Source organism: Geospiza fortis, unplaced genomic scaffold, assembly GCF_000277835.1.
Source record: "Geospiza fortis unplaced genomic scaffold, GeoFor_1.0 scaffold16, whole genome shotgun sequence".
Taxonomy (NCBI): Eukaryota; Metazoa; Chordata; class Aves; order Passeriformes; family Thraupidae; genus Geospiza; species Geospiza fortis.
The window spans coordinates 5,287,762-5,313,984 of NW_005054302.1; the positions used below are offsets into that span (position 1 = coordinate 5,287,762).

General features: G+C 41.4%; 1 protein-coding gene across 1 annotated transcript in view; it reads left to right on the forward strand.

Annotated features, from left to right (window-relative positions):
• The window catches only part of ALKBH8 (alkB homolog 8, tRNA methyltransferase), a 42,211-nt gene extending 29,350 nt beyond the window's left edge, over positions 1-12,861 (forward strand). Inside the window, exons 10-13 of the mRNA XM_005417709.2 lie at positions 1,844-1,998; positions 2,794-3,059; positions 10,815-10,964; positions 12,150-12,861. Of these exons, the coding sequence (XP_005417766.1) occupies positions 1,844-1,998; positions 2,794-3,059; positions 10,815-10,964; positions 12,150-12,719 (1,141 nt within the window). The 3' untranslated portion in view covers positions 12,720-12,861. The remainder of the gene's footprint in view (positions 1-1,843; positions 1,999-2,793; positions 3,060-10,814; positions 10,965-12,149) is intronic.
• Positions 12,862-26,223: the final 13,362 nt, after the last annotated feature.

Genomic DNA, 26,223 nt, shown 5'->3' on the forward strand with positions numbered 1-26,223 from the left:
AGTTTCCCTGTCAGTGACATTGCTGGCCAGGGAAGCTGGTGGGCAGTCCCCAACCCCAGGCATCCGGCAGCTCCATGGACCGTGCTGAGGCCAGTTTGGAACACCAGCCCCGGGTCAGGGTAGTGGCTGTGCACAGACAGAGCTGGGCGTGCATCTGAGGCTGTAACTGGAACAAGGGTCAGGAGGACAGCCTCCATTTAAACACAGCTTCCAGGGGAAGGAGGGCTTGCCCTTTCTGAGGCCTCAGCTTTCTCCAGGGCTACCAGCTCTGCTCCTTCCAAGCCAGCCCTGGGCAGCCACACTCCCAGGAGGCAGAACGATACATGCTGGGCACTTACAGTACTGGTCAGCAGTCAGTGAAGTTGGAATAGTATATCTGTCTGTTAAGATGTGTAATGGGATTATTACTTAACTCCCTTGTACCTTCAAGTGATGGTTGTCTTTTGAGAACCAATTAATAAACTGTATTGAAAATTAAGATCCCAGACCTTTCTACTCATGTACAAATGGTTCCTGTGCTGGTTCTTGTCCATCTTTCCTAAATATATTTCTTCTGTATGTTTTTAAAAGCAGTAGTGGGTGAAGATACTCAACTGGAGTAAGCTTTGCATGATGCCGCTGGAACATCGTATTGAAATCAAAATTAAAATCATCCAGCAAGAAGTTATAACTAATTCACTTGCATACATAATGTCAAAACATATTTAATAACATTTGTGAGGCCTTTTATCTACACCTCAGGAGTCAAATTGTAAGAGCACAAGAGTCAGTTTTGCAATTAATCTGGACATGTTTTTAGTGTGTATGCTTGGATGCCAAGGAATTTGAGACTTTCTTTTGACCCCATTAACAAAGTACACAGGAAAAGCATTTTTGTTCAGTTCTCTGTAAAAGGGAAACACATTGTTTAGAAATAAGCTTATGCAGTGTCATCAAGGGGGACAAAAGATGTATTCTGTTTTTGACTCATAGGTGAAAGTAGAATTCTGACTTTTCTGATAAAGTTCATTAGTCATGTTTTTCATATTTGGTTGGATAACTTGGCAAAACTATATTCTTGGCACTGCAATAGTAAAACCACTCTGTGCCAAGCAAGAGGGGGTGCAGCATTTTATTTTTGACATTGGGAAGTCCTCATAATAGTAATGAAAGGAAGTGAGAGAGAGGAACAAAACCGAGGAGAGACAAGAGACGTACAATGCAGTTGTTCGCTACCCAGTGACTGATGCCCAGCCCGTCCCCCAGTTCATACACTGAGCAGGATGCTCTCTTTTATGAAATATCCCTCTGGCCAGTTTGGGTCAGCTGGCCTGGCCGTGCTCTCTCCCAGCTTCTTGTGCCCTCCTCACTGGCAGAGCATGGGAAACTGAAAAGTCCTTACTTAGACTAAGCATTACTGAGAAACAACTGCAACATTAATGTGTCACCAACACTATCCTCGTCCTAAATCCAAAACACAGCACTGCTGCTGTTAGCACAGATGCTTAGAAGAAAATTAACTCTATCCAGCCAAAACCAGGACAAAAATAAATGTATTTAAAAAATATTTATAAAAAAGTATGAGACAAATAAACAATCAAACTTCATGGAAGAAAATGGAGGGAGGGAAGGGAAATGTAATTACATGCAATTAAACAGCACTTCAATTCATGTCATTAGTTTATGTGTCATCTCTTTTCTCTAGGAAATTGAATAAGTTGAAAACTGAGAGGCAGAAATATGTTAAATAGGATGTTGTAATTGTATTTCTCAGTGTAGGGATGGCCTTCTTAGAAAGATGGATTGTGGGTTTTTTTCTGATGCAAATTGAATTATTCCTTTATTTTGTATTGCTTTATTTTAGGATCACACCCAGAAAATATGATGTTGTTCAAGCATCAGAACTTGGGCAAAAAGTTAGAACAATCACTGCTGATGTTGGGGATTTAACATTAAATCGAAGGGAAACAAGGACATCATTTACATTCAGGAAAGTGAGGAGAAGCCCTTGCAATTGCAGTAAGTGTCTAGAGGCAATCAAGTCAAAATTTATCACCAATAGGTAGCTTTTTTTACTTTGAGAAAATAATTTGATTCCTTTGGGTAGTTTTGGCAGTCGTCATAGCTATTCCTGGATCGTTCGTAGTATACTATATAGCTTGAATTGCTTGCATTCATGTGGTTGCTGGAGTTTCTCTATACAGGAAGGCATTTGGCTTGCTCCAGAGCCAGGAAAGTAATCTGGAGTCTTGTGTTTCATTGGTATTTCAAGTGTTTAATAATGTAACAAAACAGAAATAATTACTATTCTTCAAGTTTTTTCCTCAATTTTTTTTTTTTTGGAGGGGGCCTCTAATTTTGGGAAAATAGGTACATAGAGAAGAAGAAGTAGTCATATCTGCTGTGACAGAGCCACATAAAGTGCCTTAGGGCAGTAGAAATAATAATAGACAGGTGGCTCAGTAATTACATGGCACTGAAGTCCATTTATGTCCTTAAAACAGAATTTCAGAGGCTGAATTGTAATGATGTCATGGTCTTTGGCATTGGGGGCAGTTTTGAGAACATAAACATCATTAACACAGCAGATTAATGATCACTGCAAACAGCCTCTGGTACATGTGGGCTGGTTACTTATTTTCAGGTCATCAAACACTTCCGTATTTGACCTGTGTTTCAGTTTTTAAAAGATACAGGAGGATTGAAGCATTTTTTGCATTTTAATATTTCACTTTTAATTTAATTTTACTAAATATGCTTAATCAATGAGGAATTGCTTAAAAATGAATATTTTGTATCTGTTGCCGTATCTAGTTTACCCATCTGTCTGTGACAGCCAGAAAGGACAGCAGAGACTGGTGCAGCCTTCATTTCCCCAGAATGAGATGGAGGCCTCAAAGCTGGAGCAAGAATATGTACACAAGGTGTATGAAGAGATTGCCACACACTTCAGCAGTACCAGGCACAGCCCATGGCCCCGAATTGTAGAGTTTCTCAGGTCCCTGCCAACAGGGTCAATAGTGGCTGATATTGGTTGTGGCAATGGGAAGTACCTTGGCATGAATGAGGATTTGTACATGGTAAGTAGTAGCTCCTGTCATTTGTTTTCGCTGGTTCTGGTGTTTATTCTGTCATGCACTTGCTGAGGTTCAGGTTGGCATTGGAAGAATGCCAAGAACAGAAAGCTATTTCCTGATCCAAGATAAAGTACCAATTATCTTAACTTTCCACCTGTATTCATTATGTCCTTTACTTTTTTTCTTTTTTTCAAAGCCACTTCTACTTTGTAATTCAAAATACATCATGAAAAATAGTAATGGATGCAGTGGATTGAAAAACTGTAATGGATGGTTTAGGCTTTCTTGTCATTGGTGTTGAATAAATTTATTAAAGGGTTGGGCAATTTGAATGCTTCCAATGAAATTTTCATTTGTTTGGTGAGTGGGTGAAATCTCCATGGGCAATGCTATTTTTCATAACCTCTTCAGTTCACAGTGGCCTGGTGATACGTCTCATTTGTGAATGATGTCATGTTTGGCTGTTCTACCTCTGGCTCTATGCACAGGCCCAGTAAATATGCCAACATAAAATTCACAGGGAGATCTCAACTTTGGTACAGATTTCTGGCCTTTCACTCCCTTTTCTTCACTTTCAGACAGTTCTGACATAATTCTTGCTCATTTTCTTTCTTTCACTGCCTCACAGTCTGTACTTAGTCCAGTTTTATGTCTCTCCCTTCCTATCAGGGAGAGATGAAGTATGTACAAATATGAACCAAAAGATAGCTTTCATTGCAGATATTTAAAAGACCTTTTCGGGGGAAATAAAAAAAAGTCAAACTTGCTATTGTTTTAACCCAAGAGAAATCTCAGAGAAGTGTATGTTATGGTATCTGCTCTCTCCTGTTCCAGGATTGTCTGATTCTTTCACATGTTTGTGCTGTGTAACACTCTGAAGTCCATCACACTTGAAAACTTCTATGTAGGGCAAGGCATTCATTATTGATAATAAAACTTGGAGTTGTTTGTCTTTTTCAGGAGCCTGTCCTGTTATTTGTATTCAGCTAAAAAAGATAAGTTGTTATTTACAATGCTGTTTGTGTTAGTAAATTACCTCCCTTACTGTTCTTATGGGCTAGAACAACATCAACCAATTAATAAGTAGGCATCTTCATGCCTGATTGGTGTAGCCCAGTTATTAATTTCAGTATATTTCAGTCTTTTTGTCTTTCAGTCTTGACTGCTATAAGAAAAATCAGCAAGCCTAACTATAGAGGAGAAACATTTATCAGAGTATCATGAGGGTAGACTGGTCCTAGAATGGATCTGGTAAATTGCAGTTGTGGAGGTTTGTGGTAGACTTGTAAAGTGAAATTAATGCAAGATGCTGTATTCAGAAATTGCCAGCATCAGTCTGTTTTCTAGACACAATTAACCAGCTAAGGAAAGGAAAGATCACACATACTGGCTGGCAGTAAAAGGAAAGCCAGCTCCTCTCTGTTACTTTAGGAGTTGCCTAATTTCATATGTGTCTGCAGGAGAAATAAAAAACATGAAAAATAACAGTTAAAGGGAGGAAACTATTAAAGAAGCCATTGAAGCAGTTGAAAAATAGAATCTGGGAATTGCTTCATTCAGTTGGCCTCCCTTGACATTTTATTTTCCAGTGGTGACAACTAGTGGTTCTTAGATGGAGATAGACTCTAGACTTTGTATTTGGTTGTTTTCATCTACAAGTCAGCACAGAGCCTCAGGAGGATGGACTTGACTCCTTCTTTCTACCAGATTTTTTTTTCTGTAGCAGCCAAAATGTGGTTAAAGAAAACCCTGTGTATATTGTGTTTGCAGGTGTTTTTAAACTTTTGACAAAGTATCTCAAGTGCTGTTCCACCTACCATGGTTTAATCATGGAGCTGAGGGTGAGGGATTACACAATGTTTTATGTATCAGGTGCATTGTTGGGATAAAAGGAATGGTCTCTAGATGCAGGGCATCAGTTTTATTCCTTATTTACTCATATTTAGTTGGAAGCATAAAATCCAGGCATAACTTAGTAAATTCTACGTCTCTTTTTTATGCAAAGTGTAATGGAACTCTTAGCCCAGGTTCTGTTGGGAAAGAAGCAATAAAGCAGTGCTGTGAAATTAGGAGTTGTGTAGGGATTGGGTAAGGCACTGTTGGCACAGCTCTGTAGCTTGGGGTGTTTTGACTCAGAAATACTGAAAACCTGAGGCAAGCATTCCCCGAAGGCAAGCAATATGCTTTTATGCTTTAAGTAGCAGTGCTAATGGTAGATCACAGCTAAGGTAGCTCTCTTGATGTTTTACTCTTCAGGTACTGTCTGAAAACATCTCCACTGTGGCCTGTGCTGTTGTAGTTGCTTCAGTTTCCCTGGATTATTAAATGTGGCCTCATCTACTTGAGTATCCCGTGTGACAGTGACATGCACGAGTGCATCTGTGCTCAGCAAAAGTGAAACTGCTGTAATGGCTGCATTATTCTGACACAGTGAGAGAGCAGCAATTCCATGACAAACAAATTCAGATTAAGGATGTATCAGCTAGAGATGGAATCCATGTCTGATGGAGCTAGCACAAAGGCTGGAGAAATGTTGAATTTAACAGTTTCAGATTACTTTTTCTGTCTCACCCACCTTGTTATTGTTTAAATGACAGCAAAAAAGAGGCATGGTTTTAGTGTTGTTTTTCGACAGTTCTCTCCTCACCCAATCTCACTTGGGGAATTATTTTAACAGATTTTATTTAAGGTGCTTTCAAACTTAATAGTCATCTCTGTAAGCAGAGCTTTTCTTTTTATGGAACAGTGTGTTCCAGCCTTAGCCATTCCCCTGATTACCACGAGGGTTTCATTGATGTTATTGCAGTGATCTCATTAATTTCTATGCACTTCAGCTTTGTCTCCTTATTTCCAATGTTCAGGTAGGTGTGGCAATGTATAAGTCTCTGCAGGAACATTCAAAATCCTCACAGGGCTACAGTGTGAATGAAAAGCCATTGAAGTCTTTCAAATTTGTGGTTTACATTTTTAATTGAACTGATAAATTGGTGGGAAATTCAGTGGCAAATAACTGAAAATGCCATAGGGTAGATATGTTTTGGTTTTGTATAAAGAAATTACTCTGATTGACAGAGTAATGATGATAGGAAAAAAAATATGCCAATAGAGGAGCCAGAATGATTTGCTTTAATCCAGACATTCCTGTTTCTGGTGTGGGTGTGTGGGTGTGTGTGTGTCTGTGTCATTCAGAGGTAATTGGTAACACGGTTTATATTTCACTTTTGCTCTGAGACTTTTGCTCTGGACTTTTGCTCTGAGATGTGCACCTCTCTATTCTGCATTACTGTCCCAAATTACAATCTACTAGAATTATATAAAAATTTGATTTTTTCAGGGTATGAGGAGGAGAGAGGGTGAATATTTTCTGTGGTATAGTTGCATAAAGTTGGGTGGCTTTTAGTTCACTGGGTTTGTACAGATTGGGAATAGATTCCTCTCCCAATGACTTTTTAGTAGTGGGTAAAAGCAGGAGGAACAAAACCAATTAGTAAATGTATACCTGGAGTAAGTTCACCATTTCTTAGTAATTGAAGGGTGACGCAGATGAACCTTTCCTGCTCTTTTCTCTCAGTGAATAAGAGTCATTAGATGGGTGAGAGATCTGGGAAGAGAGCTCAAGAAACTGGGCAAGAGCAGCACAAAACTAGAATGAAAGCTGAATTGCTCAACTTGGTTCTGTTGCTCTGTCACTGAGAAAGGAACTCCAGGTCTTAGGCACAGCACTTTGCTTTCAGAGATACCCTGACTACATGCAATGGAAAAGCAAAACACTACATGAAAGGAATGCTGAAAGCCTGACTCGGATGAATTGTTTGCTGGAATATAATTTGGTTTCTTGAGCTTTTCATGCTGTTAGTTATAGCTGAGGCTTGTCTCTGGAGAGCGACATAATTCCATTCAGTGGCTGGATTTCAGAATTAGATGTCGTTTTGTTCATTGCTCTGTAATGTGCTGAATAAATCAGGTTCCCAGATACTTACATGAACTAAATCTACCAGGCTGAATTAGTTATAATGAGATAATGTAGAAAGAAAACACGTAGTGGTGGGTAACCTCAACCTGTCTTTACTTATCTTTTTTTCAGTATGCAAGAGGGTTTATCTTTTGCAGATTTGCAGCATAACTACAAAGCAAGCTATTTATTAGTGTCTTTTCCCCCCAGTGATCTATACCAAACCACTGCATTGAATAGATTTTATAAAATCTACTTTAGCTATTCCTTGCTGTAAAGGTGGAGGTGAAGGCGCATGGGAACATGATGGAGCAGGATGGCATAAATGCCTATATTATCCATTTCCAGAAAGTCAGTACAGAGCTGCTGAACACTCAGACAAGTCACAGGCATTATATTTGTTTCTCCCTCCTTTCTCCTCCTTTATCTTTTTCTTTTTTTTTTTGCATTATCCAGTGTGCCCAGACAGGGTGTGGTATGCCAGAATGATAACACACCTTTGCCCCTTTCCTAAGTTTTGTGTTTGTCGGAGTTCTAGTTACAGAGTTACAGGCTTCTATACTAATACAGATTTCCTGTCTTAAAGTAAGAGTTGGATGCAGTTAATATTTATCCTTATACACTGAAAATCAGTGCCTGAAATCCAAGTGGATTTCAGTCACAGTAACTGTCAGTGGCCACTCTTGAGCACCTGTGAGCCATTGTTTACATCACAAAAAGTGGTGAAGAGATGGCTGGAGGTACTTCCCAAAAGGCAGGGATGTGGGAATCGATGTCTGGAGCAAAATCTGAGAAACCTGAGAAGCCAGCCTCCTTTATGGGAATATTGAAAGGTGTGGAATGACTTGCTGAGGTAGACTCAGTTGAATAATCAGCCATGCTATTTGAGATGTATATGAGAAATTGTGGAGTTTGAGCGAGGAATTTGATTTGGAAAGCTGAGGTATAAGAAATGATTGAGAAGAATCATAGATAATAAGAAATAGAAAGCCTAAAAGCATACACATAGCTTGACTCACCAAGAGATGTACTAGATTCTTCTGGGTTTGGGCAACAGACTAATAATAATTCATCTGCCTTTCTCCACTCTTCTGGAAGAGACGCCAGCAAAGACAACAAATATCCTGTCCTGAGCATCAAAAATAGAGATATGAACTGGCAAAATTAAAGCTTTCCAGCTATATTTTGAGATTAGTTTTAAATATTTTGATTATATATTTAATTAGAGAGAAAAAAACCTGTTCTCAATTAAAACAGTCCTTTGAACTCTTCTGTAGATAAAATTTCATCAAATCAAAGCTTCTTCATGCTTTAAAGTTTAAAAATCGGTTAGTAATGGAATTGGGAAAAGTTGAGTTTGGGATCTCTGCTCCTTGCTGTAAATGTTTTCTGTACTAATAAAACCACAGATAGACCAATTTAAGGTAGCTTTTTGCTACCTTATTGTTTTTTTAAGTGACCGAAACAAATGCATTTTGGTTTTTAATAAATGCATGTTTCTTGCAAGTCAGAAAATGCAGGAATGTGGTGATTATAATTATTTTGAAATACCACCTAGAGATAATTCTAGCAAAGATGCTAAAGTTGCCTAGTTTCAATGCCAGGCATCTGTGGTGATTCCTGGTGTGTTCACCATTTATGCATATATGCATAGCACCTGGTGTCCTGTTTACATTTAAAACCATGTGAAGTTTTAGCCTAGTATGCCTATTTTAGAGCAGCTGTGTGTTCAAAGTGTTCTGTTTCAAGGTCTCCATTTTCACTGTGGAACAACATCTCTTTGCTTTGGATGTACATTTGCTTTAGAAAGTATGTCAATGCAAGTAAACCTGACCTCATAATATTTGCTATAATTTAGATGCAAATGAGAACTTTACAATCTGGCAGTCATGCCTTTGTTCTCATTCTCAGTTCATTGGATTTCATCAACATACATTGTAGTCCTTTTCAAGGTCATTTTGGGAATGGGGGATTGTGTTCCATTATCCAGCCCATTTTCCCTATAGATGTGGAGGTCCAAAGCAGTTCCTTGTGGGAAAGCTTGCCATCAGTGGAAGCTCCAAGTTTTCTTCTTCGTCCTTTTGCCAGCAGTGAATTCGGTCCTTTGAGTTTTATTATTAAGTACTGCAAGCCAATGTCTTAATTGCAGAAGTAGTTAAAGGTACCGGTAATGAGGTGTGCAATCACTAACGTGCAGATTGTCAGAGTAATTAAAGACACTTCAGTTGGCTACCAGTGTAAAATGATGGGGATTTGTTTGCATTCAAGGAAGCAAGGATTTCCTTTTTTTAATTCATAAACAACACAATACACTCAGTGCTTCAGTAAATGCGAGAGACCAAGGAATGAGTGTGAAGAAAGCAATGTTAGGATTGATCTTTTCAGGTCTGTTTATTGCTAATTGGTTAATATATACATATTCATAGATTTTGTGGAGGATTATTGTCAGGTTGGCATTTTCACAACTGTTTCATTTACTTTGGATCAAAAGTCAGGGACCTGAGTAGAAGGCAGCTCACTGGTAAGCTTTCAGGAAATAAGGCTGGAGCAGAATTCTGGTTTTCTTCAAAACTGTGGTGGTAGGCTGAAAGATAAAAGGACTTGAACAGATAAAATGAAAAATTATGATGAAAAATAAATATATTTTCATTAATCATTGCAAAAGAGGTTTTTAATTTTAGTGGTACTGTTATCTCTTCTGGGTTGATTAAGCAGGGTCAGTTTGCTATTCTTCCTGCGTCAAAGACGATTTAGTATTCTTTCGGTGTCAAATGCAATAAACACTATCAACAGTAATTATTTAGGATTCTGAACCTATTCTCTACTATCTACTTGTTGCTAGTCATTGAAAACAAATACATTTATTATTCTCATACATGCAGAGTTTGGTATACAACCTGGTAGCAGGGCTTTGGTTTGTGTATTCAGTATGCATGGCAGACATGAAAACAAGGCTGGCACATGCCTCACTATTTCTTTCAGAAGGTGTCTTGATCAATTGTTTTTATGCAAGCATGTAAAAAACATTTCTAGATGCTGATTTTTCAAAGGTGGTAAGTTTTGTCTTACTGCATGTGATGTGGATACTGTGCAGGTGTGGCGGGCTGACCGCTGGGTTTAAAAGGGGAAAAAATTAATGTTTTATTAGGCATTCAGAGATGGTTCTAGGGATCACTTCACTGGACTGTAGAGAACCTTGTAAAATTATGTTGAGCTTAAATTTTTTGTGGATTGTGATAATGAGGGGTAAGAGAAAGATATCTGAGCACTTTCTCACACTCAAATGACAAAACTTGAGTGGTGAGTGAGGCTGTATGCCGTACTTTAGTGATACCACCAAAGTCACTGGATAATTGTTTACATTTGTAGATCAGCTTTTGTGAGTTCACTATTTTGGTGCTTCAAATGTTGTCAAGTTAAAAATGGCAGTTGAAATGAAAAGAGCATACTGAGATTAGGTCACATCTCATTTTGCTCATTTCAAGACACCTTGAATGAATTTTGAAGTAAAGTTAGGTTGAAACCTGATCTGTCTTGAGCTGGTTCAAAATGAGAGTGCTATAATAAGCTGTCTAATAGCCAGTCTTTTATCTTTGTTTTAAGTCAGTGTCAGGGTTGTTTTCTTTTTGTCTTATATACTCCTCTTAAGGCTATTTTCTCACACTTGCTTTTGTTTTGATTTTAAACTGTGTTCCCTTAGTAGGAGACTCTGATGACTCTGTTACTGTAAGCATCAAATGAAAATCATATTCCAGTCGTATAATTATCCTCTCATGAAAAGCTTAATGAAACATTTTCTGTTCTAGGTTGGCTGTGATCGCAGCAAAAACCTGGTGGATATTTGTGGAGAAAAACATTTCCAGGCATTTGTCTGTGATGCCCTGTCAGTGCCAATCCGCAGCGGTTCCTGTGATGCCTGCATCTCTATTGCTGTAATCCACCACTTCTGCACAGCAGTAAGTCACCCCTCTCTGCTCCACTGTACTGTTGGGTTGCTGTGCAGAGCTGCTAATACTGCAATACAAGCAAAGGCAAGAACAAAATGGGAAGAAATCCAAGGTTTGCATTTGGTGTAAGCAGTTGTCAGAGCAGAGTTAACCTGTTGTGCTACTGCTGCTTCTTAGACTTTCTGTTCACATTCTCCTCCTGCTTCTCAGATGACCTTGTTCCCCCTGAAGCTTTGGTCCTCTGTTTGGGTTTCATTTTCGTGTGCTTGTAATTAATGACACTGGAGAAGGGGGCTCTGCTTTGGGAGTCAAGACATCTATTGTTTCCTGGGTCAGATATTGGGCTCTTGGACAGATCTTGTGATTTTGGGTTTTTTAATCTCTGCATTGGTTGTCCATCTCCAAACAAAAGGGAGACTGCTCACCAGTCTGCTGTATCTCTGGGCTGGATAAGGTTCTCCTGGCAGAAACTGTGCCATGGTAACAAGTTTCTAGATCATCTTAGAGGCCCCACGGATCTTTCCGTATCATAAATGCAGTGAATGTTTCCAAATCCAGTAAACAAAGTAGAAGGAACTCTGTTTTGGAGAAGGCTGACATTTCTGTTTGTGTGGTCAGAGGACCTGTGTTTAAGCTATAAGTCTGACTCCTTCAGCTGCAAACTTAGCCTGTGCATCATCGGGTGTGGTAGATTTGAATCTGGGATTTTAAATACTGAATCACCTTCTTGAAAAGGTGTCTGTCTTTTTCAGGTGGGCTGATATGTCCAAGAAATCATGCTCAGCACAGAACTATTTTCAAATGGAAAAGAATAGTAGAATCATTGAGGAGACCTTTAAGATCATCAAGTCCCACTGTTAACTCAGCACTACCTTCACCACTAAACCATGTCCCTGAGTGCCATATCTACAGGGCAATGTGGTTAAATACCTCCAGGGATGGTGAATCCACCACTGCCCTGGACAGCCTATTCCAGTGCTTGACATGAATGATATCTTGATGAAGAAATTGTGTTTAGGAAGATGTCTTGGCTTGCACACAGTTATGGGCTATATTATGAATGAAAGTAAATTGTGGGGAAAAAACCGTTCTTTTCAACTTTTATTGTATCTTGGGTAAGGAGAAACTGCTGCCATTCCATTCTCTTGACTTCTTGTTTATGTAGCAGCTTCACACTTTGGCTTTCCTTTCCAGGAGCGGAGACTGGCTACTATTCAGGAACTAGCTCGGCTTCTAAGACCTGGTGGAACAGCACTCATTTATGTCTGGGCAATGGAACAAGAATACAAAAACCAGAAGTCTAAATACCTTAAGGAAAAGAATGGTAGTAAAAACAAAGACAAGGAAATGAATACTGGCACAGCCCAGAGATCACTTAATGACCAAGGCCCTGATAACAGCAGCCAAGACTCAGCATGGTCTGACCAACTCCTTAATGACTTGAAAGATGAAAGCTGTGGTGCCAAGCCAGTAGCAGACTTCAGACTGCCTGTTCACACTAACAGAACCTCCTTTCACTCTCAAGATTTGCTGGTTCCCTGGCACCTGAAAGGTGGTACAAAAAAGAAAAAGGAAAGTATTGATACAGTGGTGGTTCCAGGCAGCTCCAAAGAATTGCAAGAACTCAGCCCTGTTTTCCACCGCTATTACCATGTGTTCTCTGAAGGGGAACTGGAAGCAGTGTGCAGATCCCTGGATTGTGTGAGAGTTCAAAAGAGTTACTATGATCAGGGAAACTGGTGTGTGATTCTAGAAAAGTTGTAGCCTGTGATGCTTCCTCTACTATCTGTAGAGTTTTCTTTGTTTTTTATAGTGAAAGGTATTTTGTGACAGGTATTTTTAATGCAGGCTGCAGCTATTGCCTCTTTTAAAATAGCAGAATAAAGATTGTGCATTGAGTTAATAACAGTGGATAGCACTGTGTGCATATGTTAACCAAACAATGGCCAAACTCAGCTACCACCTCTGCAGTGTTTGCTTTACTTCTCTGAACTACAGTGAAGAGGATTACAGTGGGAAAATACTGCCCATGCAAATCACTAAGACCAGTGTTGAGCTTTTAAAGACAGAGGGTCTGGTTCTCCCTTCTGTTACATTTTATATTGATGTAGCTGCAGTGCTTTCCCTGCAGTCCGCAGCTAACTGGAATGGAGCTCTGGGCAGGAAAGGCAGAGCTGTTTGCTGTGTAAAATTGTGGAGGAGGGAGTGAATGGCATATGAAGCAGTTAAGCTGAAGAGTCAAACTGTTGCCACAAGTTTGGTCTTGCGTGTTTTGGTGTCCATGAGTGATGACAGATCTCTTTCAGTTTGGAATTTACTCTCTTGGTTGTGGTAATAATGATTTCCTCCAAGGGAACTGAAAAGATATTGGGGATAGCACAGAATTTTTTCTCTTTCTTGACTCTCAAATACCCACAATTCATGCTGTCCATCCCCAGATTTCTGTAGCTCTTCATTGTAGTGTTGTGTGAAAGCTCCTGTGAGGTGTGAGTTCCAGCCCAGCTGGAACAGCCAGACCAGCATTCCTACACACCTGCATTCCTACGAGTGCGCATCTCTATGCCTTTAGCACCAGGAGCTGTGGGGGTGGGGTGACCCTGAGATCCCCCAGGGGAAAAAGGGAAAAATATTAAAGTGAAGGCAATATTGGTGCAGGTTTTCTGGTGGGTATTTTCAGCCTCTAAAAACAGTGGAGCAAGTTTTGTTTAATACACTTCCTTAATCCTTAAGAAAGGATTTGAGTAGAGGGGAACTGATGCTGGGCTGGCTGACTCAGAGCAGCTCTTTTGGCTGTGGCCTGCAAGGACTGGTGCAATTTTTTTGATACAGCTCTTGTGCTACCAAAGGAGTGTGACACCTAGAATGCATTTCTGAAGCTAAAATAATGGGCTGACTTCTGTGGGATGAATGGCTGTTGGTGCCTCTGGAAACCAGTGCTGCTAAGCTACGCCGTTATATTGATTGATTGCCTGTAGTTGTAGCAAGCTTGATGGTATTGGCAGGTTGTGCCGCTGTAAATAATGGTATACAAACCAAGGTGCCCATCCTAAATCATGAGGGGACTTCAAGGACAGCTTGGCTTACTCCTGCTTGCCTCCCATGTGCAGGTTAAAGGCTGCTGTGCTGGCAGCCTTCTCACAGTCACCGTTTCTCCTAGGCTCCTATCTTGTAATGGAGAAAATCCAAGGGGGACGAAAGCAGTACAGGAGGAGCTTGCTCCAACCACAGTTCACCTGGCCAGCTTTGTGTGCTGTCTGCTTCCAAAGAGCCTTGGGAAAGGAGGTCTCATTCCTCAGCTGCACATACTGTCCATGTAGCAGCAGCCTTGTCCTAACTGATTCCTTTCCTTTGGCCAACAAAGGAAGCATGTCTGCAGCAATGAGCCCTCTTGGGCATGTTCAGGTGCTGATTTGCACACATTCAATGAATATCACATAGCTGGAAACATGTCTTGCATTAAGGCCTGAGCTGGCTTTAGTACTGGGACACAGTGTTTGGGTGCAGGAACTCACCCCTTTCCCAGCTGGACTATGGCACCAGAGCTAGCCAGGGCTACACGATGTCAGTGTGTCACTGGTGAGAAAGGGCAGGGGGAGCCTCTGCTGGGTGTCTGTGCAGTGACTAACTCACTAACCTGGGCTCCCTGTTATTTCTGATTATGTGCGTTGCATTCATGTAGAATAGAGGAGGAGGACCCATCTCTGAAGCTCTGTGCCTGCATAGCCCCGTGTTTGCTGGTGCCTGGACTCCTGCTGAGCACACAACAGCTGCTGTTGGGTTTGTACATTGCCTGTAGCTTCATTTTTTAAAGAATATACAGTGTTCTGGCAAGGAACAATTATTCCTTGAAAGTTCTTCTGAAGTGCTGCCATATCATGACCTTGTGTGACAAATTAGGAATCAGGTCTGCAGTTGTTCTCGATTAGTCAATGTACCCTTGTTCTGACTGAGGATAGCTCAGAGGTGCTGCCTCCAAATTCACTGCTGGCTCTCACTGGACACAGGGTTAAGCACTGTTCTAACCTGGGGCTCAAATGCATCAAGTAGACAAAGCCAGAATAATTAAATGTGGACTTTGTGTAACACTGATCTATTTTTTGCAGGCCCTGTGGCTCCTGTAGAGCTTTCCTGTTTTCCCTCTGTTTCCCTGGCAGAGGCAGCATTAGGCAATGTCTGGGGTCACACTTAGCATTTCTTGCCTTCTGGGCTGATTAACATCATTTATTGACTGCCATATGAATGAATAGGTCCCATTCCCTCTCACCAGGTCTGCAGTGAAGCACCTGGGATGTCTGAGAGGAGAGTCAGATTTTATTGTCAGTCTTTTGGAGGCCATCAATCTTCCTGCAAGCTATTCCTTTTAGCTGAGTCACAGCAGCTTTTCATGCTGTGACTTGCTTTCCATCCATTTCATGCTGGCTCAGAGCAGAAAGTGTTGTTTTTCCTATCCTAGGCAGCCTGATGGTGAGTTCCAGTGGGTCCTGGTTCTGGAAGGAGGTTCTGGCATGGGGAGCAGCACCACTGCTGGGCAACACTGCTTGAACAGGTACACTGGGTTGAACATAATTCCTTTCCAAAGAGGCTTTTCCTGGCATTTCTGAGGGCTGTGAGCCAGAGGATGGTCCCAGTGGCACGCTGTCTCTTCAAAGACAGTAGAAAAGTTAAAAGTACTCTGAAATCCTCTGAGGCCTGGAAATGTTATGAAATATTTCTTTGGTTAAAGAAATTTCTTCAGCTGCTCCAAGAGAAATGAAGTGGTGAAGGAGAAAATGACAAGGGAGGAGGGCAGGTAGATGTTAACAAAATGCATTGCAGAGATTTACAACACACAGAATTGCGTGCAACCACAGCTGCCCTCTGCAGTACTCACTTGCCCCTTTTTACCTCCAGGAAGTGGTAATGAGATGAAACTCTTTAAGGTCAACAGTTGCATTTAAATGTTACAGATTTTGTGTTGCACTGTACTGCCCTGACAAAACAAAGGCTTCAGGGCATCCCTGGGCTTAAAGCAAAGGACAGGATGAAGTGATTTCTTGTTCCAGGGCAGGCAAAAAATGAAATCTGCAAAACATGGAGGACTTCTTTTAACTTCATAGAGCCTCTTCAGACTGACGTCCTGGTGCAGCCAGGCCCATGACAAAAACTCCTCCAGACCTCGGGGAGGCTGGATTTCCCATGAAGTGTTCAACTTAAGCTTAGCAGGGAGAGGTGTAGGACAGCAGATGGCAAGGGACAGCATGCTGATTGCATTGCTTTGCTGAATGAGAGCCACAAAAAGCTGAATGGGGACCACAGCTTCTCTGAAGAGAGCTTGAAGGAGTGGCCTTGGCACCGTGAGCAAAAGATGAACTCTTGCACTCTCAAGTGCCCACCAAAGTCACTCAATCACGCCCTTCCTCAGCTGGACAGGGGAGAGAAAATTTAATGAAAGGCTCGTGGGTGGGATATCATCAGGGAGAGATCACTTGCCCATCACCATCATGAGCCAGAGCAGAAAAAGGAGAAGTAAAACTAAATCTTAAAAACACCTTCCCCCACCCTTCCCTTCTTCCCAGTGTTAATTTTATTTCTGATCCTCTAACAACTCCTGCAGTGACAGAGAGGGATGAGGAATAGGGATTATGGTCACTACATCACATGTTTCTGCAGCTGCTTCCTGTTCTTATACCAGGATTAGGAATCTTCCTCCTCTCACAGAAGCATTATGAATATGAAACTTCTAATCATGTAAGTACAAATACAGATGTCAGACATTCTCTGTATAAAGTGAACGTCAGTGAGCACGTTTGGGGAACCGTGTGCCAGAAATAAATGTCATGCAGCTGTCACTGCAAACAGCAAATGTTCTGAGTTTTGCAAACTATTCCCCTAGCAGCACTAGGTGGATGGGGAGCCTTCCCAAACACTTAAATTATGACAGATTTAAAGTGATAACATTTTCCATACATTAAAAAAATGTTAATGTTTACCAGAATCTAAAAAAACCTTTTAGTTTCAAAATTCCAGTTCTGTAACACCTGTAAATATCACAGAAACACTTCCCACTTGCAAATTGAAAATTATAAAGAAATGATAAATGAAAATACTAAAGAAGATCAATAGCTACTGTCTCCAGTGTGCTTTGTTTTGTGTATTCTTCTTGCTGCTACAATTAAGGATTTCTTGTCATTATCACTTTGTGTGTCACTATGGTTTTCTATAATTTATTGTGGAGAAAAGAGGGAAAGACATTTCATTCATTATTACAAATCTCTTTTAGGTGTGTTAATGTGCTTTATATGAAGTGATTATACTGACAACATCAGCATTTGGACCCTAATTTTTTATGCAGATTACTTGTTCTGCCTTAACTAGTATATGCCCTCTTGGAGCAGAATCAGAATTGCATTGCTTTGTCTAAGCTTTGTGAAAGACCATGCCTGACATCTCAAGTGGCTGCAAATGAAGCATTTTCCTTCTCTCACCTGCCTCCTTAACAGGTATTTGCTATGGAGCTGCTTGCTGAATGCAGACATTGTGTTCCTGTGCCTGATGGTGGTCTCATCCACAAATTTCTCGGCCAAGCCACCTCACTGAACTGTAAAAGACACCTGTGTTGAAGTCTACAACTCAGGTCAACAGCAAGACCCTGGATTGTTTTTATCTAGCTGACATAATTTTGTACAGTATTGCTGTCACATTTCTGCATTTGCACCAAGCCACCACTGGTGTGCAAATACTGTAAAATTCTCAGAAACTTTGGCAGTATTGTAAGCTATTTTAAAGGTATCCTTGTTTAATTGGATCAGGGACACAGAGAGAGTGCTCTGACATGAAACTCTTCTCTACCCCTTAAGCAGGCTATGCCTATGCTTTACCATTGCAAAACAGCAACCCCAATGACAGCAGTACTTTTTCCTTTGATTTTATGAAAGTAGTAGCAGAAAATTTCCAATTCACAAGTAAATAAGGTAGAGAGATATTTCAGTGCAATATGAGTAATTAGTTTTCTCCCTGCAATGCAGAAATGCTCTGTATTATTACTTTAACATGATGACAAGCTTGCTTTTGTTAAAAACTAATGGCCTTTATCCGAAAAAAAGAAAAAAAAAGGAAACCAATCTTCAGTCACAACAATCAACTATATAGATGTATTTATTTTTAGCTATTTTTTGTTTTTATTTTTTGTATTTATTTTTTGTTTTGTCTTATATCCCTACTGAAATTTAATTAAAAGGAAAACTATTGAACCAAAGCACAAGTCAGTAGAATAAATCAGTATGATAAATTAATTTTTATAAATGATTTTGTGCCTCTTCATGTGATGTCTTATTCAGACTCTAGATCAAAATTGAAACTGCGATTCCAAGACCTAGAGAGAGTTTAGAAATTACTGACAATGAAAGTAGCTCATAGTGTATTGCTGAGCCATCCTGTCTCCTCAGATAATTCAGCTTTGATGCCTTGTGCGGAGCAGAAGATGAAGCAGCATGTTTCTCATCACATACAACTGCTCAAACACACATCAGTCCATAATGTTACGTTCCTTATACACTTGGATGAATTCAAAGCATAAAATTGCAACCAGGGAACTGCTAAAGCACTCATCTCAGGGACGCAGAGTATTGTACAGTATGCTGCAGCTCTCTCTGGCAAAAATTCAAGTTACAATCTGGCAATATCTGAAGCTCTGCTAGAACAATTACAGTGAATCCCACGTTCCTGCTATTAGAAAGCAAATCCTGCCTTCAGTTCCAATTTCAAAGCTCCTCAGCTTTTCACACTGCCTTATTCTTCTAGTTAAAGATGGCAAGGATAAGAAACAGAGAAGAGGGAAGAGGTTGTTCATTCTTTTTTTTCCTGCTTGCCTCTTATTTAGTTTCCAAAAGGGATTTGCACAGTACATAGTCTTTACACATTCTGCTGTCCTCTCTAAATCTATTAACACAAATCTGCTGGGTTCCCCCCCCCCACTTTCTTCCTTTGCAAATCAATTTTTTGTGCACAACATCCCTTTCTGAGAACTTGTTTGTGTGTGCCATCCATCTTTTCACCTTTCTTTATATATGTATTTCCTGTCTGGTCTCATGGCCTCTGAATTCTCACCCACATTAGATTTCCTAATTTACCAATACAGAAATAACTCCTTGACTCATAAGTAATGACATGCTTGAGTCCTTGAAAATCCTAACATTTTATATTTCTCATTCAAATCCTCTCCTCAGTTATTTATCTCTGGACTTCTTATAGGCATCTCAGGCTGGGGAATTTTGACATAAAGCCCTTTAGTAAGGAGCCTGTCTGGTAACTAGCCTGATGCTGGTTTTCATTTATCTAAGAACCAGTCCCTAGCAGTTCCTACGTGACCCTTTTGTTAAGGGGTTATGCCCTTCAAGAGCTTGGATTCTTTGAGAAATGCTTCCTTTTTTTTTTTTTTTAATTGCCATTGTAATGATTTCTGCTGCATGTACTCACTTCGCATCTTACTTTCCTCACTCTTCATCCCATATTCTGAGGAAGGTTCAGAGGGGGTTTCATTTAGAATTCATCAATGCCTCTCACCAAGCTACCACAATGAGAGGATATATTTCCTCTGACCCAACTGTTGAGTATTAAGAATACACTAAAAAACAAAAAAAAAAAGTATTTGTCATGCATTCTTCTTGGGTCTCAGGCTGTTTCTGACAAGGATGTAAATTAGAAGGTGTTCTGGAGTGAAAAACATTTGCACCAATTTCTTTTAATGAAGAAATGCTGGTTATGAAGATGTAGCTTATCTGTATGCTTTAAATTAGAGGAATCACTGAGATTAATCTCTTTATTTCTGTTGATATTTCACAGATTAAATAAACACAATTGTGTAGTCTCTGGTGCTGCTCCCATTCTCTCTCATTTCTGTAACGAAACCTGAAAGACATGGAGCCAGCTTGCAGGCCACAGCTAGATTTATCACTCCACGATCCCTGGTAGGAGGTGTGTTAGGATGGCCAGAGTTCTTTGTTCTTTCCAAATAATCCTCTCAGTTTCATCCTCTGTGAGTCAATCCACAATGCCAAATGATCTCCTGGGAGAACAGGCAGGAGGAAACACAGGGTCAAAAATCACTTCCTGCCCATCTTCCCTGTATAAAAAGCACTTGGCTTTTCAAGGCACAAAGACTTCATAATAAGACATTATTCCTGTGTGACCAATCCTTTTCTGAATCCACCCTCTTGGCAGGACACTCTGCAGGGATGTGTTTATATCTTGCTTGTGTCAGCAGCTCACTGAGATGCTTCTGAAAGGTGGGGTGAGGGCTTGAAACCACATCATGGGGAAATACTAAATGGAATTTGACTATGGGACATACTATGGTCTCTTCCATTCTGAAACTTCTAGGATAGAAGTTCCAGGACAAAAATAGCACACAAAAAGAAATCCAATGTCCTTCCACTTATGGTCCCTTTTGCAGCTTGGTGGTATCCAGCATTGTGGCATATGCTTTGACATATGCTTGCTTAGTGTAGCCTGTGTGTTAGCATCAGCAGGGGCCTGGAGGGGCCTTTGTGCTTCAATATGAGGTGAGTGGAAGACAAGCTGGTAGTGTTGCACTTGTCAGAGGGTTTCCTGTCAAGAACAGTGACAGTGACTTGGGATGTCAGGCATATTACTCAGTAGTTACAGCTATTTCTGGGTCAAGGGCTAAGACAAGAATTGGATATAAAATTGCCCTTCTCTCTAAACAGAGTGGTATAACGCAAAGAGAAATGAAAAGCAATTTCAGGAATTGTGGGGTGAAAATTGGAGAGGAGTAAATTGTTCAAGTTGCTGCTGAAAGAGACAATTATGAACACACTGTGTGGCAGTCAAATTCTCTGTACAATTATTGTCACCATGCTGTAGTGCCTTGGAGCCATTTCCATGGAGCAAGACCTCGCTGGTCTCAACAATTTTTTCCCACGAGTGTTCACCTTTTCATAAGAAAAAGACATGCTCCCAACTTTCTTTATTCTGTATATTGCAGTGAAAGAAGGAGACTCTCTTGCAATACTCCATGTATACAGTCCGGCTGGGACGGTTTCTGCAGCTCCCTTCAGTTTGGTGTGTGCTGCCCATGTGAGCATGTGTTGGACTGAGCCACAGCACTGCAGGAGAAAAGGACAAAAAGAGCCCCAATGTCTCAGGAGCACCCAAAGGCTGCAGTTACTCAGTACAGTGTCTCCATTATTAAAGGTATTGCTGCTCTTGCAGCAAATGGGCTGATACAACTCTGTGGGACTAGGCTACAACGTGGCCTCTGGAGCTGGCCTACCTTTAAGAGCCAAAAATGTGCTTTAATATCACTTAAAACCAAAACCAACCAATTGCACTGCATTGAAAGTCTGTCTAAGAGTACTTTAGTTACTGTTGCAGTGGTCTGATGGAGAGGGACTGATAAATGAAATCCCAGGACTTCGATGCCCTGCCCCACCCAGATGATCTTGAGTCAGTATTTGTGTCTCACTTTCAAAGTAGCTGATCTGAAGCTCCCTGACATGTGCAGCTCTGGACCTCTCCAAGATGAGCAGGCACAAGAAGATGTAGTCATTTCTCCCCAAAGGTGTGTTACGAGTCTCAACAAATCACAGACAGGATGAGTGTTATCCGTGCTGTGAGCTTCCTGTCTGATAAAACTCTTTTCAACTTCTCAAGGAAAAAAAGCCAAACAAACAAAGCATGTAAACACTTCCCAAGAAATGAACTGAACGAGTTATTTCACACGTGTAGCAGCTACCTCACAAAACATTTATTAGTAGAATAACAGAATCCTAAATTTAGGTTGGACAAGACCTCTAATCCAAGATCACAGAGTCCAACCACTAACCCAGAACTGCTAAATTGCCACCGGAGAATTTCCCAGCTGAAGGATTCACTTTATTACAGTAACGAAACTTGGGTGGGGAGCGTGAAAATGCATGTTTCTAAATCCCACTCCCCTGGTCTGCTGAACTACGGCCGAAATTATAATCTCTTTTCAAAGAAGCTGAGGAAATTAACAAAATAACTATTGCTCAGGGGCAGACAACTCGCAATTTGCTATTGAATATGGAACAATGGATGAATCATTGTTCGATCCACCACAGCCTCTTCATTTGTTCTCATTGCAAGCTGAGCTCTGCTTTCCAAGCGAGGCTGTCAGGAGCCTCAATGTCACTGGGGCTCTTTTGTTGCTGCCAGGAGCACTCTTCTTGATGGACAGTAGAAAATCGTCTGGTTTTTCACTTCAGGTGCTCACTGCACAATTGAGGCACTCACAGCACAATTCAGGCAACAGCAACTAATAACCTGGGCATTGCTGCTGCATTGATTTTTGGGTGAGGTGTTCTATCATTTTATGGCACTGAATTTAGACACAGCTGCTTTAATTTTCTCCTGAGTAAACATAATGAAATTTCTATGAAAGAAATATGCTTTTCTCTGTAATTGCATCATTCTATGTTTGTTTGGTTTTTTTCTGCTGCAATTTCTCCAAGGACTGACATTTTTATTTGAGACAAGACAATGAAAATTCCCATCTGAGTCTAAGTAATTCCTCAGAACTGAATGTAAAGGACTGCTCGACAGTACCAATGGCAACTGAAAACTAGGTGGTTTTAAAAATTAACAGAATGAGAATTAACTGAAACTAAGTACATTTTGACTGGGGCGTGTCCCCTTTCTGTCCTCTTATCAGCATCTTACTGGATATTGTTTTTCTTTAGTATGAGAACTTCATAATGTGTTGTTATAACTGAGGTAAGAAATTCTCTCCAGCATCACAGTGGAAAGAGATTTTGTATTCTCAGGAAAAAAGCAACCTCTTTTTCCTTAGTGAAACCTTGCCTCTTGTTTAAAGAACAACAGGATCACACTGAGTGGAGAGGATTTTTTTAGCCTTTTTGAAATAAAAATAAAACATCAAGCTGAGAGTTGAAGGCACGTAGTGAAAGTTAGAAACATGGAGGTTTATAACACAGGTCAGTTGGAGAGTCACCCACCAGTTTCTTTCAGAGAAAATGTAACATGTGTAAAATGTAAATGGAAAATAATACCTCACTAAAAAAGGTCAGTTCTTCCCTAAGGTTCATCAAAAATCAGTATCTCTAAGGCATTACTGTTTTTTTAGCCTTTTAATTTTGGCACAGAGAATTAGACAACTGAGCAGAGGTGCCCAGCTGACCATTAAAAGTGGTATACGAAGAAGTAGTTCTCTAGGCTCACTGATGTTTCCTGAGCCTGTGAGGAGCTCTCAGACATACTAATATCTTGAAAGAAATAAGGGTAAACTTTAGTTTTTACCTGCTTCCTTTGAGGAAATATTTTTCTTGAACAAGGAGAGGAAATGAAACTAAATTATGCCACCATTTCCCTAACCCCTGACTTATAAATTAAAGGCAGCTCTCAGATATAACTTTCTAGGTTTTACTGTTCTTCAGTTTTTGATATTCTAGAGCATATTTGAGCCATAGTTTCTTTCCAAAACCCAGGAGTATTAAAAAATGCTTTTAAATTAAAATTTACAGAACCACCCTATCAATGACATGGAGGGTTACAGGTATGAAGAATAGCACCTAACACTGCAAGAGCTCACCCTGTACTTTGAATCCTCTTCTTTGTCTGTAACTTTCTGCTGTAGAAAATACATTCCCTGTTCTTACTCCCAAATTGTCCACATCTGTCACTATTCACGCTGTGCCACAGTTTCCAGACTTTCTGTTCTCATCCTCAAATACTTCCTAAACTGATTCAGTCACAAGTAGTTGGCTCAGCTCATGGACTATCAATTTTCTATTTAGATTTAATATAAATCTATTAAGTCCATATGCCTGGCTGTGTGCTGAGCGAGTTAGAGAGCACCCACTTGAGATACTCTGCTGGCTGCCTGGAACAAGTGGTAGCACTGGCATGGAAAGAAACCAATTTGTTGGTGAGAAGAGCACATCACAATCAGAGAAGAGGCTTTCCTTAATGGGGCAAACATGCTCTTTTCTTGCTTCTCCTCTCTCAAGCAGTTTACTTTGCTGCATATAGCCAAGGACTGGAAGTAGCATTAGTCAATCCTGCTGGAACATCTTCTGTATCCATCTGTTTGCTCTGTAAATGGCTCCCTGAAGAGGTTTCACATGCTGCTTTTCCAAATGGTGCCTATGAAAGTCTATCAGTTATCATTCTACACCTAGTGGTGATCTACAACAGGTTTTTCTTGAGATGCTGTTAACTGTCAGCATAAATTGAACAAATATGCAAATTCAATTTACACATTTAATACCACCATGGAGATGATGATTAAATTACTGTTATCACTTTGAAAACATACTGTTCCATGCAAATAGCTAACAAATTACCGAAGATCTTCGCTCAGACCTTGGCCTAAAGAACGTTATTACTTGGCAGCTGTGGACACATTTGGTGTCAGACACATTAATAATAGTCTGATCTCATCCCAAAGAAATTATGTCCCAGAGAAACATTTGTGGCACCAGAGCCATAGAAGCCCTATCAAATACTGTTGGCCAACTGCAACTTTCAAGTGATTGAACACACGTGTTTTTGAATTTCCCTTTGCTCACCCAGGCACATTCTGAGCAGCCAGCACCCTGACATTACAGAGGTCACAGTCTAGCATGGGTGCACTGAACCAGCAGCAAATGGGCAAGAAAATGCATGGAAGATCACCTAGAGGTGTTCACAGCAATGGGGAGCACTGAGCACTGCATGGCTCTGGAACCTGTGAGCATTTTTTGGGCCACATTCCCTTGTTTACTCTCATTAATGCCACTCTGGACAAGCAGGCCAGGGTCTGTGCAAGGGAATTTCAGCCCGGAAGGAGGGATGAGCCTGGACCTCAGTATCCCCAATATTGAGGATTACATTGAGAGCTGCAGGCTGCTCTGGGGAGAAGCCTGAGGCAAGAGACTGTGAAACTGCCAAAGGGCACAGGGATGTGTGGCGCCAGCCAGGTGCCCAGACACTCAGGGACAGGAAGGAGCCAAGGATTCCAGACATGACTCTGCTTGGATGGTGCTTGTGAGGGTATAAGAGCCCTGAGGTTTCTTCATTTGAGGTCCCTCCTCAAAGGCAACCAGCTCAAATTGTTATTTTGTTGAGGTATTGTGATTAAACTATTTTAAGGATTAAAATATCAGAGACTTTGTTATGGGAAACCTGGGGTCCAGCCGGTAAGGAAACCTTGTCTGACTGTGGAGTGTGGAGCTGCCAGGGCAGCTCAGGTGGTATGACTGAGACTTCTGGAGAGGCTTCTGGGTGGGTGCGCAGGGAAGTTTCCGTAATGCCCATTGCAGGACTGTGTGGTCTTGTTGGTCAAGCAGCACAGGGTTCCAATAAGCTGCTGTGCCATCACATGGTATTTGCATAGGTGGAGGTGACCTCCATCAGTGAGGCTGGTGAGCTCTGAGCAAGGTGTGGGGAACCCACCTGGGTGTGTGGGATGGGACAACCCTGGATGTGTGGACAGACTGAGGAATGAGAGGATGCAAAGCAGCACCACACAAAGGGACCTGGGAGGCCCTGGTCTGTAGCAGTTGAACAGCAGTGCCCTGGCAGCCAGGAGGGCCAACCCTGTCCTGGGGGCATCGGGCACAGCATGGCCAGCTGGGCAAGGGAGGGGATTGTCCTGCTCTGCTCTGCTCTGGGGCGGCCTCACCTCCAGTGCTACCCAGGGGCAGTTCTAGGTGCCACCATATAAGGCAGATACAAAGCTGTTAGAGAGTGTCCATAGAGGGCAATGAAGATGGTGAAGGGACTGGAGAAGCCATTTGAGGACCAGCTGAGGTCACTTGATGTGCTCAGCCTGGAGGAGACTGAGGGGAGACCTCACTGCAGTCAGTCTGCAGCTTCCTTGTGAGGGGAAGAGGAGCCACAGGCACTGATCTCTGCTCTGTGGTGGACACTGACAGACCCGAGGAAACCGGCGTGCAGCTCAGTCAGGGGAAGTTCAAGTTGGATATTGAGGAAAGGTTCCTCACCCAGAGGGTGGTTGGGCACTGGAACAGGCTCCCCAGGGAGTGGTCACAGCACCAGCCTGACAGAACTCAAGGAGCATTTGGACAATGCTCTGAGGAACATGGTATGATTCTTGGGGATGGGCCCGTGCAGGAGCTGGACATTGATGATCCCCGTGTGTCCCTTCCAACTCAGGATATTCCATGATTCTATAACCCTGTCATGAGCCGAGCGCATCGCGACGGACGCAGACGAGAACAGAGGGGCTGAGAGACCGAGTCGGCACCAGAACCCGGCTCTGGGGAGGTCCCCGCCGGGCCCCCTGTGC